This window comes from Eleutherodactylus coqui, chromosome 6, assembly GCF_035609145.1.
Source record: "Eleutherodactylus coqui strain aEleCoq1 chromosome 6, aEleCoq1.hap1, whole genome shotgun sequence".
Lineage (NCBI taxonomy): Eukaryota > Metazoa > Chordata > Amphibia > Anura > Eleutherodactylidae > Eleutherodactylus > Eleutherodactylus coqui.
This window is the reverse complement of record NC_089842.1, coordinates 226,497,776-226,520,864: the sequence shown is the minus strand read 5'-3', so window position 1 is coordinate 226,520,864 and position 23,089 is coordinate 226,497,776. Positions and strand designations below refer to the sequence as shown.

Here is a 23,089-nt window from a genome sequence, read left to right as displayed (position 1 = left end):
TGAAGCAATTCCTTTGTTGTAGAAGTTTCAGGATGGGAGGGGTGAAGAAGTGCTAATTCAACACTCAGTGTTGGTCACAGGATATAAGGATATACACATGGCCCTTAACTCTTAGAAGCTGGTTGTGCAACTTGTGTAACTTCTATGTACTTAACTAACATTAGATCAGACATCCATTGTCTAGCAAATACTATGATTAGATTGTGTGTGTGTCCTTTAAACTCCTGAGCTAAAAGTCATTACAATAGCAAAATACATTTGGGTTATATTAAGCGATAGACATTTTATAAATAATCATCATGTCTATCACAATCACACCCAGAAGAAAGAGGGATGATGCAGCACCATGGAATGAGGGAGCATTCTGTATGAATAATCTAGTAAAATCCAAGAAGGTTAAACTGATACCCAAACACAAAACTGGTTTCAGAATCTTCATGTGTTTTTAATTATATTGTTTGACTAATAGATCCTGACAACCATTTAAAAAATATTGTAGCAAATCAGAAATTTACAATAAAGTCACATGACCAGAAACATCACAGAAAAGAAACTCTACTGCATATTCATAAATGAGCCTGACACATGGGATGTTCTCAGAAAATAAGGCCTGTTGCAAACAGAACACCCTGAAAACCAGGATAATATATGCTTAACTGATGGAAGGTCCTTAGAGGAATATTAGAAAGATACGGACATCAGGTACAACTATTAACATGTTAAATTAATACTGATAAAAACTGCACAAAATAAAGAATAGCAAATAACAGCAGCAGATTGTCAATATACAGAAGAGAAACAAAAAGATCAGCAATGGAAAAGGTTATAACTAGAGATGAGAGAATCAAACCTGTAGAACCTGACTTTGCTGAAAATTCGGTTTCTGCCAAACTTGAAGTCCAAATACTGAACACTTGTGTGGTGGTTAGCACTGTTGCCTTGTAGAGATGAGCAAGCATGCTCGGATAAGTTAGTTACTCGAGCGAGCGTCGCTCTTCTTGAGTAACTTCATTCTCGTCCGAGCAGGCTTGGAGGGGCCGCGGGGGTGAACAGGGGGCGTGCTCGCTCATCTCTATTGCCTAGAAGTGTTGGTTCGAATTTAAGGACATCTGCATGGAATTGGAACACGATGTTATCTTTAGTCAGATTTGAACATGGTACTCAACCACTGCATGGCAACAGTGCTAAATATTTAGTCACCATTCTTCTTACTGTAGAAAGAGAAACACAAAGAGAAAATAGGAACTCTATGCAGAGGTTGTCATTGTCAGATCTGAACCTAGGAACACACCTCTGCAAGGCAACAGTGCTGACCACTAAATCACCATATTTCGTCATCCTTCTTTCTGCGGAGGAAGAGAAGCAGAGCAAGAAGAAACAGAGAGAACATATAGATGTTGTTCTTGGGCAGATTTGAACCTGGGACTCCATTGCTGGAAGGCAACAGTGATAAACACTAAAAGACCATACTCCTTTCTCCAAAGGAAAAGGAGAAGAACTAGAAATATAAAGAGGGCATACAACCTCCATGCAGATATTGTCCTTGGCCAGATTGAACCAAATACTTCAGCATGGCAAGGTAACAGTTTAAACCTCTAAACCATTGTTCCCCCTTTCTTTTCTGGAGAATGACAACAGAGAGAAAAAACATAAAGGGAGAATGAACATACAAACTCTATTGAGATGTTGCCCTTGGTCAGACTTGAAACTAGGACTCTAGCACTGCAAAGCAGCAGTGCTAATAATTGAGGTACCAAAAGTCTCTTTTTTCTTCTCCGAAAGAGGAAAGCAAAGGAGCAAAGGGCACAAAGAGTACATACAAACTCCATGTAGAAGTTGTCCGATTAGATTTTAATCTACAACTCCAGCACTACAAGACAACAGTGATAACCACTTAGTCACCATGCCGCTGCTACTTTTCTTCTCATCCTCCTTTCTCTTGCCCCTTCTTTCTATTTCTCTCTTGTCCTGGAGAAGAAGAAGAAAGTGAATAAGAACAAGGAAGGGGTGAAGCAGAAGGAGGAAGAGAAGAAGAAAGTGAATAAGTAGAAAGTTGAGAAGAACAATGAGAATGGAAAAGAGAAGATCTCCTGTTCCTTTTTCTTTTCTGTCATGCAGAGCTGGAGTCCTAGGTTCAGACCAGGATGGATGAACACAGAACTTAAACACACGCTAAGAAAGAAGAACTGCAATGTTTATGAAATGGAAAGATGGGGGTGGGGGTATCTATTGAAGAACATAATGCAGTCTGCAGAAACTGTAGGGCAAGTGTCAGAAAAACTAAAGCCAAGAATGAATTGAAGCTTGCAAAAGAAGCCAAAAGCAATAAAAAAGGATTTTGAGAGTATGTCCAAAGCAAAAGAAAAGTCAAAGATGCTATAGGATGTTTACAGGATGAAAATGCTTAAATGGTTAAAAATTATGTTGAGAAGGCAGAACTCTTAAATCCCGATTAAATATGTTTTCTTTCAGAAAGTAAATGTAACATCAGCTGATTTTCCCTGTGCTATTGAAGGGATAAAATAATGCAGGCTATTGATAAGCAGAGAGATGGTGAGGGAACATTTAGCTAAATTACATGAATTCAAGTCTCCATTTTGAGATGAATACTAGGGTACTAAAGGAAGTAGCAGATGTTATTGCCAAACCACTCGCCATAATCTTTGAAAATTCCTGGAGAATAGGAGAATTCTCAGAAGGTTGGAGAAGGGCAAATGTTATCCCTACATTCAAAAAAGGGAAGAAGGTGGACCCAGGAAACTACAGACCTGTGAGCCTGACTTCTATACCAGGAAGGATCTCTGAACAAATTATTAAACAGCATATATGCAAGTTCTTGGATGAGAATGGAGTGATTAGCCAGAGACTGCAGTGGTTTTGCTAACTTTAGGGTAAAAATACGGCTGTATAACGGGACAAAAGGAAACTACTAATTTCAATAGGCGTTCAGTGGTTTTGTTTTCACTATTGGGATTAGTCAGCTGTGAATACTATAGCCGAGAAAAGATAGGACATGTTCTATAAACCCCGCACACAGTGAATACATCATGTAGGGAAGATTGGGCAGCATCTATCTTCCCACAGTTATTTTAAAAGTCCTGAGCTCTGGCGCAGATTTTGAAAAGCAGATGAAGGAGAGGAAATTCCCCTAGTTCAAACGCAACTTCGCTTCGTACTGCCAAGCATAGTTCCGCCTTCAGCAGTGTGGTTTGGCCCTTAGGGTGACTACCCACTAGCGGGTTTTTTTTCTGCTGCAAATTTGCTCCTATTTTTTCTTCCAATTGTCAATGGGACTTTCTAATGTTCAAAACGCAAAGTTGCGTTGCGTCGCGATGCGTCACGTTGCGGTTTTAACATTAGGAAGTCCCATTGACAATTGGAAGAAAAAATAAGAGCAAATTCGCAGCAGAAAAAAAACGCTAGTGGGTAGTCACCCTAAGGGCGCCCACCCACTGGCATTTGCGATTTTCGTGCGTGAAAAATGCAGCGTTTTCCGCGGCGTTTTTTGCGGCTTTTTCGCGCCTTTTCCGTTAATTTCCATTGACATTCATGGGTGCATTAAGAGAAAAATAAGGACACATATGCAACTGACAGTTCCTATGTTAAAAATTGCAACGGACTGAAAAAAAAAACGCAAGTGGACAGGAACACATTCAATTCTAATTGCTCTTGAGAAAAAATGCAAAACGCAAAGGAAAAAAAATCGCCAGTGGGTGGGCGCCCTTAGACTGAATGATTGTCATTCAGGAAATCGTTCAAATGATTGAAACAATGACATGCAGGCAACAGTTGAATATTGAACAAGACTCGTAACATTATTAAGTTTCAGCTGGCAGAAAAATCAGCGCCTCCTCGTTTACTTACTGGGCACTTTAAACACTGCTCATTCAGTATTACACATAGGAATGTGAAACACTGAATGAAAAGTGAGCGAGTACTGTATGATTCTCAATGAAAATCATGCGTCTAAACACGCTGGCTAAGTGTAAACAAGCTGGTGACATCATCACCAGCCTGTTCACACTCGGGCAGCGTGTTTAGACTGCATGATTTTCACCAGCTGACGTTACCAGCTTGTTCACTCAGGCAAATGAGATTTGTCCCATTGAAAAGGGGTTACTCACAGAAAAAAAAGGCAAAAATGCACCATTTGATAAACTGCAAGGCAGGCTCAATCACCAGTAAACCCTGGTAGAATGCAGAAGGCCAGGTTGCAACATGAGTAAACCTTGCCGTTGGCCCGCCAGCTTATGTAGCTTCTAGTGATGACATTTATGGATGTTACTAACAACCGGGGACATTTTCTCTCCACATTCACCATGCACAGGTTTTGTACTAACACTCTGTGAACATGTCACCCTCCTCTCATCTTCCCATTCTTACAGTTTAGGTTATAATTATCTACCAGACACGGCATGCACCCAGTTGGCATCTGGAATAAGGAATAACCAGTCACTGAAGATACTTGACCTGACTGGTAGTCATCTGTCTGGCCCTCACTTCAGTGACTTGATGGATGCTCTGTCCAGTCCAGCCTGCAGGATAGAGAAATTAAAGTAAGTATAAGACGTGTACAGGATGAGACATATGGGGGGCACACTTTATACATGTACAAGATGAAACATGTGGGGGGCTCAAGTTATACATGTACAGGATGAGACATGTGGGGGGCATAAGTTGTACATGTACAGAATGAGATGTGGGGGAGCACAAGTCATACATTTACACAATGAGACATAATGGGGGTATAAGTTATACATGTACCAGATGAGACACATGGGTGGTACAGTAAAGAGGAGTCATTCATAGATTGAGTGTTGCCTGTTTACACTAAGCGAGAAGCAGTCATTTCTTTTCAGTGATCTGAAACAGAACAATTAGCAACAACTGAACGACACCTTGCTCATTTCTGTGTTGGGGCGATTGAGTTATTATTTGGGCTATCGACCTATAAGAAGGTACCTTTATACAGTGCTGTGTGTACACGGGACAATAGATGACAAAAATCGCTCATTTGAGTGATTTGGGCAAGTATTGGTCTTTGTGAAGCTACCTTTATAGAGCACCTATAAAGTCTTGGGAAAACCCATGAAGTAATAGGAAACCAAAATAAAATCTTCCTCCAATATCTATAATTAAAAGGTAAAACATTTCTGTAGAGCAGAGACATCTTCAGCTCTCTACACACACAAGTGGTCGTACACATTAGATGGAAGTAAAGTACATGATTGGACAATCGCTGAATGAATGATCATTTTACAGACTTGGCCATACGTTTTAGTTTATTTTGCCCATCATAGTCCATCAAACTGTCCGTGCATGTTTAGTGACTCTGGCTAATGGACAAAAGCTCTCTTGAGGGCATTCTTCCAAAGAAAGATCTTTTGTCTAAGTACTGAGTGAAAATCTCAAACTTGTACAACTTTTTTTCTGCAGGATGACTGTCAGTTGAATTAATTGTTTCTTCTTAAATTTAACTCAGCAAAAGAGTGTTTAGGCTGAAATCATCTTTTTAAATTATTTTTAGCATTTCTAAATCAAAAGCTGGCAGATAATGGGCTGGTTACTGGTCTTTCATCTGCTCATCATAATAATGACAGCTCTGGAGGAGGATATAAACATTAATGCAGCCTTGGCTCCATGTGTGCCTCAAACTGAAATCTACGCCAGCTATGTGCTCTCCACTATAATTTACACTAGAAATTGGCTGATAGTAATTATGATGGGCTATGGTAGGCCACATCCCGACTACTAATCATTCCCACAAAAACTGCTTCCATGATATTAGTGTGCCAATACAGTATATTTATTAAATCCCGAACTGCGTACATCAAAGTTACCATATGAACATGCTGACATTGTGGAAGATTTTTTGTGGGCATGCAGAAGGTGGGATGAATTGACCAGGCAATTGATATTCTGCTCCATTCCTCTGGTGAGTGGCAAGATGAGACATCTGGTACTATGGGCCCCCAATATGAATTTTACTTGTAGATCCTGGACAACCTAGTGTGACACTGCATAGAGCTCTACAAGTGTATGGATCACCTCTTATGGGCATGAGGCTTGGTGGATGGACAGTGCAGGGATGTTATAGGGATGATGCTTCCCAGTATTGGGACTCTGTTTCTAGACCATGGATTTGGTGTCAGTTGATATATCATATAGCTGCCGGAATTCCTAACATCCCATCCACCACACACAAGAGGCAGCTTCTATTGAAGACATTTATGGATGTTACTAGCAGCTGGGAAGATTTTTTCTCCACATTCACCATGTACAGATTTTATGCTAACACTCTGCGGACATGTCTCCCTTATCTTCTTATTCTTACAGATTGATGGGTAATAATCTACCAGACACATCCTGCACCCAGTTGGCATCTGGAATAAGGAATAACCAGTCCCTAAAGACACTTGATCTGTCTGGTAATCATCTGTCTGGTCCTCACTTCAGTGACTTGATGGATGCTCTGTCCAGTCCAGCCTGCAGGATAGAGGAATTACAGTGAGTATAAGAAATGTGTACAGGATGAGACATGTGGGGGTGACAAGTTATAAATGTACAGGATGAGACATGGAGGGAACAAGTAGAGGATGGGATGTGGGGTGTACAAGTTATATATCTCCACAGAGATTCAAGCTTCAGAGCATAGTAGTTTTGTAGAAACTGTTTGGGTAAGAATACAAGGGGAGAACAAGAGAAATTAATTGTAGGAATTTACTAAAGACCTCCTGGACAAATGGAAGATATGGATGAACTCTTTCTACATCAGATTGTCAAGTTCTCAAAAAGGTACAATACAGTGGGAACTTGTAACTATTGAGACGTTTGTTGGGAAACTCTTGCAAAAGTAATGGGTCCAACAAATTCTTATTCACTGACAACTTTATCATTCAAAAGGTAGAAGAGAAAACAAGGGGATCTGCTATCTTGAAACTAATTCTTAGAAACAGGGAGGAAGTGGTTGAGGAAGTAATAGTGGCTAGGACATTAGAAGGCAGTGATCATACTATCATTAAATTTTGAATAGCAAGGGGAGGAAGACCAGAGAGGACTAATAAAGGCCAATTTAGCAATGATCGCTCACAAATCGCTCAAACGACAGTTTAAGTGACAGCTTTGAGCAATCATTTTGCATAAACTATTAACAAGCTACTCAGCTACTTAACAGCTTATTAGCATGCAAATGAAGCCTTTAGCTGAATGCAGTTAATAGCTGGAGGTCTCTTATCTGCATTCAGCTCCTTTGTTCTCTGGCGGGTTAAATAGTTGAAACAATGTTATCAGCACTACCCGCAGACAACTCAGCATGCGGTCCTAATAAGACCTCACAATGATTTTTAAGCTAGCTTGAACTTAATGATCAATTAACAGTTCACGAAAAGTGCTCGATGGCCGCGCGTTTAGACGCAACGATTATCGCTTAAAAGATCGCTTTAGAGCGATTTTTCAGCGACCATCGCTCCGTGTAAATGGGCCTTTAGACTTCAAAGTTGGATCTCAGAAAGGCAGACCTTAATGGACTCAAAAAAAAAAGTTAGGAAAGATCCAATGGCTCGATGTTCTTAATGACAAAAATGTCCAAGAAGGTTGGGAGATATTGTGAAATGAAATTCTCAATGCATAGTCATTAACAATCTCTGAAAGAAGGAAGAATGGGAAGCATTTAAAGAGATGAGGATGGATGAACACAGAGCTTAAGTACATGCTATAAAGGAAGAACAGTGGGGAGCATATCTAAAGAAGAATATAATGTGGTCTGCAGAAACTATAGAGCAAGGGTCAGAAAAGCTAAAGCTAATAAAGAATTGAGGCTTGCTGTAATGGCCAAAAGCAATTTAAAAGGATTTGTGGGGTATGTCAAAAACAAAAGAAAAGTCAAACATGTTTTAGGATGTTTACAGGATGAAAATGGTGAATTGGCTAAAAATAATGTTGAGAAGGCCGAACTTTTAAATTCAAATGTTGTTTTCTCTTAGAAAATAAATGCAACATTAACTGATCTGCCCTGTACTATTGAAAACATAAAGGAATGCAGGCTATTTATAAGCACAGAGATGGTAGCTAACCTACATGAATTTATTCTCCGGTTACAGAAGTATTACATCCTAGGGTAAAAAAGGAAGCAGCAGCAGTAATTGCTGAACCACTCGCGATGATCTTTTCCTGGAGAATAGGAGAAGATTGAAGAAGGGCAAATGGTGTTCCTATCTTCAAAAAAGGGAAGAAGGTGGACTCAGGAAACTACAGTTCAGTGTGCCTGACTTTTATACCAGGAAACATCTCTGAACAAACTATTAAATAACATATATGCAAGTAATTGGATAGGAATGCAGTAATTAACAAAAGCTAGCATCGATTTACTACAAACAAGTCATGGCAGACTAATCTAATTTCCTTCTATGAAAGAATCACCAACTGGGTTGATCAGGAAAATGCGGTGGATATAGTATATCTTGACTTTAGTGAAGCATTTGATAAAGTATCTCATACCATCCTTATTGAAAAAATAACCAAATATAGGATCGACAAGGCAACTGTTAGGTGGATTCACAACTGGCTAAGTGAATGTACTCTAAGTGTTGTCATAGATGGCTAAACATCCAATTGGAAGAATGTCTCAAGTAGGGTACCACAAGACCCTGTCCTGGGCCCAGTGTTGTTCAACATTTTTATAAATGATCCAAATAAGGGAGAAATGAAAGAAAAGTAATTACATTTGCCAACGGAACAAAGCTAGGAGGAATAGCTAACACTAGAGAATAGAGAGAGGATTAAAAAAGATCTGTACAAGCTTGAAAAGTGGGTAGTGACTACCAATTGTATTTAACAGGAGAAATGCAAAGTCCTACACTTGGGCAAGAAAAATAAAAAAGCACATACAAAATGTGAGGAACTGGGATAAATAGCAGCACATGTGAAAGAGACTTGGGTATACAAATAGATCACAGACTGAACATGAGTCAGTGACACAATTCTGGGATGTATTACGAGAAGCATAGAGCCTAGATCACATGAGGTAATTATCCCCCTCTACTCTTCCTCAGTCAGACCTCATCTGGAATATGGTGTCCAGTTCTTAGCACCCTAATTTAAAAAAAAAGGGTGATAAACTGGAGCAAATTTAGAGCAGACTTACACGGATGGTGACCAGTCTGTAATCCATGTCTCATGAGGAATGGATAAAGGATATGGGAATGTTTTGCATGCAAAAAAGAAAGCTGTGAGGAGACTAAATAGCTGCCAATATCTGTCAAAGTGCAGAGGGATCAGCCCTATCGCATTTACACAAGGAAAAACTAGGAATAAGGGTATGAAATTGAAAGGGAGCAGACAGATTATATTTTAGAAAAAAGTTTCTGACAGTGAGGGTGATCAATCAGTGGAAAATGTTGCCATGGGAGGTGATGAGTTCTTCTTCAATGGAAGTCTTCAAACAAAGGCTGGACAAATATATGTCTGAGATGATTTAGTGAATCCTGCACTGAGCAGGGGGTTGGACCCGATGACCCTAGAGGTCCCTTACAACTTTATGATTTTTTAATTCTATGTACAGGATGAAACGTGTGTGAGGCACAAGTTATACATGTAGATAAGACCTGTGTAGGGCACAACTCATAAATGTGCAGGATGAGACGTGGGATATACAAACTATACATGTACATGATGAGACATGAGGAACACAATTAACACATATACAGGATGAGACAGATGTGGGCACAAGGTATAAATGTACAGGATGGGACATGTGGAGGCGCAGGTTATGCATGTATAACTTGTGCCTAATCACGTCTCATGCTGCACATGCATAAATTGTGTCTCCCACACATCTCATTCTGTACATGTACAGTATAAGCCATGGACAGGGCACAAATTATGCATGTAAAGGATGAGACGTGTGGGTGCACAAGTTACACATGTAGAGCTTGAGACTTGGGGGTTACAATCTATACATGCACAGGATTAGACATATGAGAGACATAAGCTATGCATATATAGGATGAGACATATGTAGGGCACACGTTATGTATACAATGAGACACGTGAGATCCGCAAGCTATATACGTACATATATAACTTGCACCCCCCACATGCCTCATCCTGTACATAATGAGACTTGTGGAGGGCAAAAGGTTAACATCCACATGATGAGATATATAGGGGGGGAAGATATACATGTACTGGATGAGACATGCAGGTGGACCAAGTTATACATCGATAGGATGAGAGATGGGGGAAGTATAACAAATACATGTACAGTTTGGGACATCTGATGGACACATGCATGAGATATATTGGGAAGGGGAAGTGCAGAATGAAACATTTTGGTGCCAAAAGTTATACATACATATGATCAGATAATTAGGGGGCACAAACTATAGATGTACATGGCAGGAAATGGGGGGGGCAAAAGTCATTCAAGTACAGGATGAGAAATGCGTGGAAAAGTAATATTTGGACAGGATAACACATGTAGGGGACACAAATTACAGATGTACAGGATTAGACAGGGCAGGGCAAAAGTTATATATGTACATGATGAGACATGGGGGTCACAAGTTATACAAGTAGCGTTTGAGACATGGTGACACAAATTATGCATGTACTAGATCAGTCATGGAAGGGGCATAAGTTATATATGAACAGGATGAGATGTGGGGGGCGCAAGATTTACATGTAGATGATGTAAAATCGGGGTGGTGCAAAAGTTATACATCTAGAATTAACAAGTTGGGTACGCTAGTTATACATGTACAGGATGAGACTTGGGGAAACACAAACTATATATATACACAGGATGACACATATGAGGGATACACGTTATGCAAGTATAGGAAAATATGTGGGGGCACAAGTTATACATATAAAGGAAGAGATAAGGAGGTGCACAGGTTTTATACGTACAGGATGAGATGTATGTGGGGCATAAGTTATGCCTGTACAAGATGAAATATGTTGGGGGCACAATGTACACATGTTTAGGATGAGACATGTAGGGACACAAACTATACATGCACAGGATGCGACGTGTGGGGGCATGTACAGCATGAGACGCACAAGTTACATATGTACAGGATGAGACAAGTAGGGGGCACAAGCTATTTATGTCCAAGAGGAGACATGTAGGACGCAAGCCATACATTTACAGGATGACACACATGGGGGCACAATATATACATGTACAAGGTGAGACATTTGGGGAGCACAAGATTTTTTATATAAATATATATATATATATATACTGTATATATATGTGTGTGTGTGTAGGATAACATATCAGTGGGCTACAAGTTACATATGTACAAGATGGGATGTGGGGGACAGAAGTTATACATGTACAGGATGAGACAGGAATAACTACATAGGGGGCACAAGTTATCCATGTACAGGGCAGATGGGTGCACAAGATATACATGCACTGGTTGAGACGTGTGGGGGCAGAAGTCATGTATGACAGGATTAGACATGTGAGGGACACTGGGTATAGCTGTACATGATGAGACATATCGGGGTGACAGGTTATACATGTCCAGGATGAGGGACGGAGGCACAAAGCATGCATATACTAGATGAGATATTGGAGGGCGCAAGTCATGCATTATAGGATGATGCATGTATAAGTTGTGTTCCACTCATGTACAAGATGAGACATGTTAGGGGCACAAGCTATATATGTACAGAATGAGATATGTGGGTGACACAAGCTATACATGTAGATATTGAGACTTGTGGACGGCAAAAGGTTAATATGTCCATGATGAGACATGTGGGGGGCATGTTCTACATGTACAGGATGAGACATGTGGGGGATACAAGTTATACATGTATAGGATGAAACATGTGGGGGGTACAAGTTATACATGTACAGGATGAAACATGTGGGGGGTACAAGGTATACATGTACAGTATGAGACATGTTTGGATCCCAAGTTATACATGTACAGAACGAGCCATGTGAGGGGTGCAAGGTACATATATCCCATAAATCAATGAGATAATCCACTGGCTGCACTGTGATATTTGACATCTCTACTAATGTCTTTCTCATCTCCTCCTAATTTCTATGGAGTAATTACAGCTGGCGCTGCCCTAATCACTGGTGTGAATATGCCCCATGTTATCAATATGTCCCTCAATGCTCTCCGTAGGCAAAATCGCATTTATGTTGGGGTCATATTCTTTTACCTATAAGTGAACACATCTCGTAAGAGGAGTGACTGTACAGACATTGCAGAGATTAATATAAAGCCACAAAGATAAGTTACCTTTACACAATATGACTGTCAGACGATAGTCATTAACCCCTTATGGACCAGGCTGTTTTGTACCTTAAGGACCGGACACTTTTTAGGGATTTTACCCATGTGGTGATTTTACTGCCTTATTTTTTTCCTTTAGCTACCAAAATTATTTTTGCTGCGATTTTTTTCCGTGACATATAGAGCTATTTTTTTTTTCACTGACCGTTTTTCTGTTTTTTTAGTTTTATTGGGAGTTAGAAGCTAAAAAGTATGATTTTTTAACATTTATAGTTGTTTTTTCAAGTTAGTATATCTACGCTAAAATAAAGAATAGGAATGGGTTCCTTATTTTGTTTTGGACGTTCTGATATATAACGTGTTTGCTTTCAGATTACAGGACGCATATGATGACGGTTTTGGTTTGCGTCAGCTTTGGGTAATTTTCTTTTTTATGTATATATTTTTATTTTATTCTACATTTTTTTTTACTTATTCATTTAACTATTTTTTTTACCATCTATAACCCTCATAACATATAAGATGTAAGAACTCTGGGGGTCATTCACATGGCTTTTTTTTATTGCACACTTTTCCACTGTAGTTGGGGCATCCATAGGAGCCCCAGTTACAGGGGAAAAAACCCTCTGTAGTTACAATAGTCACTAATAGAGCTGATCAGGGTCTGCTAGGACCCTACAGCTCTGCTGTGCCAGGGGGCTCCCAGTGGTCACGTGATCATCGGCTCATGTAGTAGAACTTATACCTCCACTTTCACTTGCTAGTACATAGTGCTCATTGAGCGCTATGTACCCAGGAAAGGAGAAGTCAGAAACTGTTAAAAACTGCTTTTCACTTCTCCTCCTGGTTCTCAGCTGTGACTAACACCTGAGAACCCAATCTGCTCCTGATTGATTGTAGGAGCAGAGGCTCTAATCTCACACCGTAGTTTTGCTATCGGTGGGATTAAAGCCCAGGGCCAAGCGCCGTATATTTACCACGCTTGGTCCTTAAGAGGTTAAAGTGATTGGGGGTGGAGTGGGTCGGAGATCATTTCAGCTGCCTGCCTCCATGCACAGTTAAAAGGAGTCATTCATAGATTGAGTGACTCCTGTTTACACTGAGTAAGAAGCTGCACAGCAGTCGTTCCTTTTCAGTGAGCTGAAACAGAACAAGTAGCGACAACTGAGCGATTTCTTGCTCATACCGTGTGTACAAGGGCCAATAGTCAACAAAAATCGCTCATTTGAATGAGTATTGGTCTGTATGAAGCTACCTTTAGAGAGGACCTATGAATTCTTGGGAAAACCCATAAAGTAATAGGAGACCAAAATATAAAATCTTCCTCCAATATCTATCATTGAAAGTTGAAACATTTCTGTAGAGCAGAGACGTCTTCAGATCTCCACATACGGAAATGACTGTACATATTAGATGGAAGTAAAATGCATGGTCTGACAATCGTTGAATGAATGGTCATTTTACACACTCGGCCATACATGTTTTAGTGCATATTGGACATCACAGTCCATCAAACTAGCCATACATGCTCATGTACTCCGGCCAATGGACAAAAGTTCTTTTTTGGAGAAGATTCTTCCAAAAATAATTCTTTTATCTGAGTACTGAGCAAAAATCTCAAATTTGTCCAACTTCTTTCCACAGAATGACTTTCAGTTGAAATTATTGTTCCTTCTTAATTTAACTCAGCAAAAGAGTGTTTTGGTTGAAATAATCAGTTTTCATAATTTTTAGCCTTTCTAAATAGAAAACTGGCAGGTAACGAGGCACATTTGCTAAGATTGGTGTTTCATCTGCTCGTTGTCATAAACATGTCACTGGAGAAGGATATATAAATTAGTGCATCTCTGGCTCCACGTGTGTCTCAAACTGAATTCTATGCCATCTATGTGCTCTCAGAGATTTCCACTATAATTTACACCAAGAATTGGCTGATAGTAATTCAGATGGGCTATGGCAGGCCACATTCCCACTGCTAAGCCCTTCCCTCTGAACTCTGCATGTTTCAAAAGTGGAAAAATGTAAAAGTAACAAATGTTGGTGCAAACATGGTGTGTGTCTTCTTACAGTATGATCACATTCAGTGCACTATAAGGACTCTGATTCTCCCCATCGCAGTATAATTATGTCCGGCCCCCTACTCTCACACAGTATAACTACATGTAGCGCTCTTTCACCTTACCATAGTATGCCCACATCCGGCTCTCCCCACCTTGCTGCACAGTGTAATCACATCTGGTCTTTCACTTCATAGTACAATCAAATCCATATCCTCATACCCATTTCCCCTGCAGTAATCATTCGGAGCTCCCAGAACAAGGGTCATCCAAATTGGACCAGACCTTAATTATTATCAATGGCTAGCACCTTAATCATTCCCATCTGCTTTCATGAAGTCAGCATGTCCGTACAGTAACGTTATTAAATCCCAAACTGCATGCAATCAAGTTACCGTATGGACATGTCAACATTTTGGAAGATTCTTTTAGTGGGCGTGCAGAAGGTGGGATGAATTGAGCAGAGAATTGATTTTTAGCTGCATTCCTGTGGTTACTGGTTAGAAGGGACATCTGTTGCTGTTGGGCAATATGAATTTGACTCATAGATCCTGGACAACCCAGCATGACACTGCTCAGAGCTCTACAAGTATAGATATCACCTCTTATGAGCATTTCTTCCCGGAGTTCGGTGGACGGGTAGCGCAGGGATGTCCTAGGGATGATGCTCCTCAGATTCTGTTTTTAACCCATGAATTTGGTGTCAGTGGACACATTATATATCTGCCACCATTCCTAACATCCACCACACACAAGAGGCGGCTTCTAGTGATGACATTTATGGATGTTACTAACAGCTGGGGACATTTTATCTCCTCATTCACCATGTACAGATGTTATACTAACGCTTCTGTGGACATGCCACCCTCATCGCATCTTCTGACTCTTACAGATTGATGGGTAATAATCTAGCAGGCACATCCTGCACCCAGTTGGCATCTGGAATCAGGAATAACCAGTCCCTGAGGATACTTGACCTGTCTCTTAATCATCTGTCTGGTCCTCACTTCAGTGACTTGATGGCCGCTCTGTCCAGTCCAGCCTGCAGGATAGAGAAATTAAAGTGAGTATAAGGGTATGTTCATACGGGGTGGAAATGCTGCAGAATGTCAGAAGCAAATCATCCCAAGGGATCCTTACAGGGTAATATGGATCCTATACTTCAAATTTAGCAAAATACTTCAGTGGCGATTAAGGTGATAAATAGCGATAATAGTGATGAATCCTACCTTCTGTAGACCCATCCATATGTTTAGGTAGGATTTGTCATGAATACTGCTGGCTGTCAATGGGAGCTTCCTCTTAAGGGCTTTTAGCCACTAGCATTTTTTTTAACGCTGCGATATCGCTGCGTTTTTTTCAACTGGACTTTCTAATGTTAATATTGCATCGTACAAAAATCGCAAGATTGTGCTTCAGTGATTTTAACATTAGAAAGTCCCATTGGAAAAAAAAGCAGCGATATCGCAGCGTTAAAAAAATGCTTGTGGATAAAAGTCCTTAAAGGGGTTGTCCCGCGAAAGCAAGTGGGGTTCAGCACTTCTGTATGGCCATATTAATGCACTTTGTAATGTACATCGTGTATTAATTATGAGCCATACAGAAGTTATTCACTTACCTGCTCCGTTGCTAGCGTCCCCGTCTCCATGGAGCCGTCTAATTTCAGCGTCTAATCGCCCGATTAGACGCGCTTGCGCAGTCCGGTCTTCTCCCTTCTGAATGGGGCCGCTCGTGCCGGAGAGCTGCTCCTCGTAGCTCTGCCCCGTCACGTGTGCCGATTCCAGCCAATCAGGAGGCTGGAATCGGCAATGGAATGCACAGAGCCCACGGTGCACCATGGGAGAAGACCTGCGGTCCACCGTGGGTGAAGATCCCGGCGGCCATCTTCGCAAGGTAAGTAAGAAGTCACCGGAGCACGGGGATTCGGGTAAGTACTATCCGGTTTTTTTTTAAACCCCTGCATCGGGTTTGTCTCGCGCCGACCGGGGGTGGCTATTGAAAAAAAAAAAAACCGTTTCGGCGCGGGACAACCCCTTTAATGACAGAAAGTCCCAACACTTTTTATCCAGTACACAGACTCATCAAGGAACCAATAGAGGATGAAAGCAGCACCAAGTCAATGAGTAGCAGAGAAACATTTAGTAAAAAAAAAAAAAAAATATTCAAAAAAAGTTTCTTAAATTGCATATAATGGCTGCACAGCACCCCATGGAGAGTGACAATGCCGAAAAGCAATCATACAGCATCTAGTAGATACAAACCACAAATCTAATAAAGTCATATAACAACCAACTCAGTAAACCTGCAGGTATGTGGCAGTAGTGAGCACATTGCATATGCTAGTGCTTCATAGAAAAGTCACCATAATGGCCAGGATGAGCGGCATATGGCAGCAAACAACCGCATATAGCAGTGAAAATAGAATAGAAGAAAACATCCCTACATGCGGCAAAGGAAGTATAATGGCAACTCCACTCCGTAGGGTTGCACCATTTGTGCGATTGCAGATCAGGTGAATCACTTTCTGGCAACTAGGTGACATCAGAGCTGGAAGACACGAGTCTGTAGCAACCCACATCTTGTGTTATCGAAGTACCATTGAATGCAGCTATTGCATGATAAAGCCCCATACACACACAAGGGCATTCCTAGGCTGGTTCTCGCATCCGCTTGTCAACTCACATTAACAGCCAAGGTCAAATAAACTGGAAAGTTGTCAAATTCATCATCAGTGATTTTACAAAAAGCACTGAAAGTTCAATCATAGTATGTAAGGTGTAAATCCAAACATCTCTCATAGACAGCTAGTATTTCAACTTTTACCTGTTCATGATGACTGTTTCCACCTCCTTGGTTTTCAGGTAGATGGTTTTGCTTATTATATGTGCCATCGGCTGCTTGAGTTCATGGTTTTATTTTGAGGGTTTTAGTTCCTTTTTACAGTGGGTGGTCTGTTGCAAGACAGCATCTAACATGATGACCCGTTTCAAGGATGACTTTCTCACTGTGGGCCCCAGGGATCCCTGACGGTGTGGTTTTTCTGTGAGACTCTTTTTGTTTTGTTATGGATAAATTTGGCGTTCCCTTAACAGCGAGTAAAACAGAAGGTCTATTGATGGTGTTATCCTTTTTGGGTATCGAATCCGATTGCATCAAAATGTTTTTCGTCTTCCTGTAGTGAAAGTGGTTAAACTGCCGGTCAAACTTGACACCTGTTTAGCCACCAAGAAAGTGCAACTCTGTCAGATATAACGGACTCTATGTATTTGCGCACAGGGTTATGCCAATGATTCAGAAGTTGCATCACCTGACCAGCAGCACTGCACTTGCTAAAGGCCGCCAAGTACTAGATGAAAGGAATTGGGGGGGAGCGCTGTATATACTAAAATCAGCTGCATATTTTGAGTCTAAATCCGCACCCCCGGTTTGGTTACAGAAATGCTGCGGCTCTTGCAGACTGATTTTCCATTGAGGTAAATCTGCAACATTTCCACTATAAGTGAACGTACCCTAAGAGACGTGTGAAGTGTTTTTAGGTGTTTCATTACTTTCTGTTGGCCTACAAAGACTATCTGGCCACGGAGTATTTTCTGGCAAAACATTGTTATAATTAACAGTGAGAAATGTGGAGTTTTTCCTTGGAACACCGTGGAAATCACCCAAAGGAAGGCTGCGCAGGTAATCACATGCTACGATTGAATTGTGGCTAAAACCACATTAAAGAATACATTGTAAAATAACTTACGATTTTGCTAGTTTTTCAATGTGGTTGCAACTTTTTTTAACTGCAGCCACATATAAAACTGCAGTAATACTGTGTGCAGCTTCTTTATATAACTTTTTAATGCAGTTTTAGCCACACTTCAGCTACATCGCCCCTATCATTCTTTAGTTTTCTAGATTTCATCCACTTGCAGAATTTCAGATCTAGATGAATTGGTGGAGGTCCTCGGGCAAAGAATGTGGTGAAATCCACCATAATTGTAATATCCCTCAAGAGGAGCTGTCCCGCCCTTTTGTCAGGGTTTGTGCCTGCAACAAGAAGGCAGCAGTTGGAGCCGCATCATGGAGATGCTGCTTGATACCAAGGAGGCCAATAGTCACCTCTGCCAAGGAGCTTCTCATTTGCATCATTTTAGGCTCACACTATGAAAGCATCAGTCAGTGCTGGATCATCACATGACGGCACCAATGAGGATAAAAATGAAAGTGTGTTTAAGAAATGTACAAAGTAAAGAAAAAAAGGGACAAAAAAGGGCACACTTGGTGGCTTAGTTATATTTTTTAACATGACTCGCCACTAAACCATCTCCTTGCTGTAAAGAAGTGTTCCTGGCTATTGTTTTTCCTTTCCTCTTACCACAATGTACTTTAGAAGAAATAAATAGTGTCTTGCCAAGCACTTAGGTTCGGGAATCATGCACTGAGCGGACTGGAAGTCCATTTGTCTCTGCATTCCCATGAGAGTCTCAATGTGGCAAAAAGTATTGATGACCCATCCTCAGGATCATCCGTCTCGCTGTCAGTGCAGCAGGGACTGACATCATCATCAGGGATGTGAGCAGAAGTGCCATAGCAGGATTCACTCCCATTGACATTAATGGGAGCTGAAGCCTCTTATTACACTTCCGAGTCTTACCCAGGTGTCAGAACAGGAAATTCCAGAAGTTTAACAGCCAGCTTCAGCTCACAGTGATTTCTCTATGCTACGTCCACTCCTGTCACCGTTGATGACATCCATTCCTGCTGAACTGACAGTGAGCCACGCGATCAGCTGTTTGCCGGTGATCCAAGCTGCAATCCCTTGGCGATTAACTATGGATGACCTATGCTGAGGACATTTCATCAATAGTTTTTGTCTGGAAAACTCCTTTAGGCCTCCTATAGAGCTGGTAAATGTTCATACTTAAGAGGGGGCATTTAAAACGTTGCTATGGGGTGCAGACTTTTCTTCTTACACTCAAGTTTAGGCAAATTAATTCACTGACTAATCTGAGGTCCTGAGAAAATCCTCACTTTAAAAAGTAACATATTATTTTTGGTTTTTTTTGTTCTAGCTTATTGTCATGCAGACTGTCTAACAATGAGAAGAAAAAATTAAGTGAGCTGAGTACACACAAACCGAAAATGAAGATCTCCAACTAAAAGAAAATCTGTGCCGAATAAAGGAGCTCATGTGCTCCAAGAGAGAGCTCTCCCTTTTGAACTATCCAGCCTTCTGTACAACTCTCCTGATGAACCTTAGCCTTTTTCCCAGCTCCTGCAATCCAGTTCATGTTTTGTTTCCACCCTGATTGCTAATTGGACATGCTATAAAAACCTAGCCCTGTCCCTCTCTCAGTACATGGTTATTGAGCTCCCAGCCTGTGATCAAGTTCCTCTTTTTCCTGCACCTTTATTTCCAAACAATTGCTCTGTGTACAGACTCCTGGCTTCCCCTGACATGGCTACCTGCCTGCTCCTCTTGTACTGCAACTGACATTACCCAGATACTCACCACTGGCTTCCCCACAACTCCACTTCCTGTCTGCTTTTCTTGTTTTGCAACAGATACTGACTACTGGCTACACCCTGACTATGCTACCTGCCTGCTTCTCTTGTACTGCAACCAATAGTACCTGGATAACGACCCCAGGCTTACACTGACTACACTACCGAACCACACCAGTTATGACAAGGAGACTCCAACCCAGAACCAGATCGTTACAATCTGTCTCTATGATGAGGAGACAACTTTTGATGGTTACTACTTCTTCAGAGCTTCAGTATGAAGTATTTCATGGTGCATTGTGGGTAATATCGCTAATATATAATCTACACATTGTCATTATCACTTCTCAAGCAAATTAAATGAAAGTGGGTGCCTTTTAGAGTCTTGTTGGTCATTGCAGAAAAATCCTTAGACGTGGTTCTTTGGAGAGTTTTTTTAGTCTCTCTTCAACAGATTGACCTGAGGTTTTGTTTTGTAGATCAAGTGGTGGTGCTCTATTCTTCACTGATGGCAAGAGTGAGAGCCAATGTTATACTGTCTAAAACATTTAATATTGAAAATGGCACTTGTAAAGGTTATCCCTTGTCTTCCTTGCTTTATATCCACACATCACCATGGAGCACCTGGCGGTGGCATTATGTGAGAGTCCGGATGTCTCCGCGTAGGATCACCACAAGTTGGCTCTTTATTAATGACCTACTCTTATACGCATCATCCCCTCACATATTCTTACCTTCAATTTGCAAATAAGTTTGACCGTTTAAGCAATTTCAAAGCAAATCTTACGAAAACTGAAGCATGGAATATTTCCCATCAGACTCTGACAAATAATTATGTATGAAGTGTTATTTTGCATGTTTGGTATCCAAATTCCAACCCAACCTCATCTGCCTTTTCCCTTAATTACCTTCCATTACAGAGGAATATGCTAGAAGATTAGCAAAGGAATAAGAAAAAGCATAGCTCTCGGTTTGGTCACATGGATGTAGTGAAAATGTTGATCCTCCACAGATTTCTATACTTGCTTCTGTTCCTATTTGTGTACTTTTTTTAAACTTGTTTTGCTGGGGGATTCGTTAGAAAAATTATGAACAATAAAAGAAACTGATACAAACCAGAAGCGATCAGTGCTGTCATTGATGGAAACACACAGTGCTACATGGAGATTATCACATACACCAAAGTGAAGTGCCCTAATTTCACATCTGTGCTGAGCATTTACATCTGTGCTGAGCACGGACTCAAGGCAATGTTCACACAGGTCATAGAAACTCCAGAAAGTCCCACATAAAAACAATAAAACTCGTTCGAAGTCCACACCCTGTGACTCTTCCGCCCACTGCCTCTGCGTGTCGCAGTTATTTACCGCCCCCCAGGTCCCACCCGCCTGTTCCTAGACCACTTTGCTGCCTGGCTCCCCCACTTCCTTTCCTATGAAATCCCAACCCTCATCCTTGGTGATTTCAACATCCCTAATAATGACTCTAGCTCCTCATCTGCTTCGCGGCTTTTAACACTTACCTCCTCCCTTGGCTTATCACTAATCTCTGACTCCCCCACTGATGGTAACACTCTCAATTTAGTTTTCCTCCGTCTCTGCTCTGCTTCTCACTTTACTAACTCCCCCCTTCCACTCTCAGATCACAACCTTCTCTCTTTCTCCATCAGGCACCCTAGCATCTCTCCTGACCCTCCTATCTATCGCACCTCTAGGAACCTCCAGTCCGTCCGCACCAAACAGTTTGCCGAAACTATTCATGCCTCCCTATCTCCTATCTCTCTCCTCCCCTGCCCTAACCTGGCAGCCGAATACAACCACACCACCCTCAGCCATGCCCTGGATGTAGTGGCACCACCCGTGACTCAAGCCGTCAAACGCAGACCACGGCAACCCTGGCTCACGTCCCAAATGTGCTTCATCCGGCGGTGCTCTAGGTGCGCCGAGCGGCTGTGGAGAAAGTCAAAGCTGCCGACAGACTTCCTCCACTTCAAATTCATGCTTAAAACTTATAACCTAGCCCTTCACCATGCCAAACAAGTTTATTTCACCTCCCTTGTCTCCTCACTATCCCACAACCCCAAACAACTCTTTGAGACCTTGCACTCCCTCCTCAGCCCCAAAGAACAGGCCCCTGCGACAGACCTGACTGCTGGAGAAATAGCTGCCTATTTCAAAGAAAAAATCGACAACATTCGAAAAGAAATCTCTCAAAGCTGCATGGTTAGCCCCGATCCCAGTTTCATCAGCACTGCATCCAGCACCTACTCACTATCTACGTTAGAACTAATGACAGAGGAAGAAGTCTCCAAGCTCCTTTCCGCTGCCCGCCCCACCACCTGCGCTAGCGACCCTCTCCCCTCTCACCTCCTCCGGTCCCTTTCCCCAGCTCTCATTACTCACCTCACTACAATCTGCAACCTCTCCCTAACCTCTGGCACTTTTCCCTCCTCATTCAAACACTCCATTATATCCCTTCTGCTTAAAAAACCAACCCTGGACCCAACTGATGCTGCCAACTACCGACCCGTTTCAAACCTCCCCTTTATCTCTAAATTACTGGAATGCCTGGTCTACTCCCGCCTTACTCGCTTTCTCTCTGACAACTCACTCCTCGATCCCCTCCAGTCTGGTTTCCGCTCTCTACACTCGACCGAAACTGCCCTTACAAAAGTAACAAATGACCTGATGACTGCAAAGTTGAGAGGTGATTACTCCCTACTAATCCTCCTTGACCTGTCTGCTGCATTTGACACTGTCGACCATAATCTTCTTCTCACTATGCTCCACTCTATTGGTCTAAAGGATACTGCTCTCTCCTGGTTCTCTTCCTACCTCTCTGACCGCTTTCAGTGTTTCCTTTCCTGGTTCTATCTCTGCTCCACTTCCTCTTGCTGTTGGGGTACCCCAGTGCTCGGTCCTTGGTCCCCTTCTCTTCTCTATCTATACTGCCCCAATTGGACAAACCATCCACAAATTTGGCCTCCAATACCATCTCTACGCTGATGACACCAAACTATACACCTCCTCTCGTGAGATCTCTGGACCATTCCTCCAAAATATCACCGACTGTCTGTCCACTATCTCTAACACTATGTCCTCCCTTTTTCTCAAACTAAACCTCTCTAAAACTGCCCTCCTTTTCTTTCCACCTTCTAACCGACCTCCCCTCAACATCTCCATTCCAGTGTCTGGCACCATCATTACCCCCAGACGGCATGCCCGATGCCTTGGGGTCACACTGGACTCTGACCTCTCCTTTACCCCCCACATCCAATCT

The 23,089-nt window shown here is 41.7% G+C and overlaps 1 protein-coding gene across 1 annotated transcript; it reads left to right on the top strand.

Moving 5' to 3' along the window:
• Positions 1-1,528: 1,528 nt before the first annotated feature.
• Positions 1,529-20,819, top strand: LOC136571855 (ribonuclease inhibitor-like). The gene is made up of 6 exons (XM_066572475.1): positions 1,529-1,579; positions 1,975-2,045; positions 4,386-4,556; positions 6,337-6,507; positions 15,213-15,383; positions 19,378-20,819. Exons 1-6 carry the CDS (start codon positions 1,529-1,531, stop codon positions 19,463-19,465), a joined length of 723 nt encoding a protein of 240 aa, XP_066428572.1. The 3' UTR covers positions 19,466-20,819.
• Positions 20,820-23,089: the final 2,270 nt, after the last annotated feature.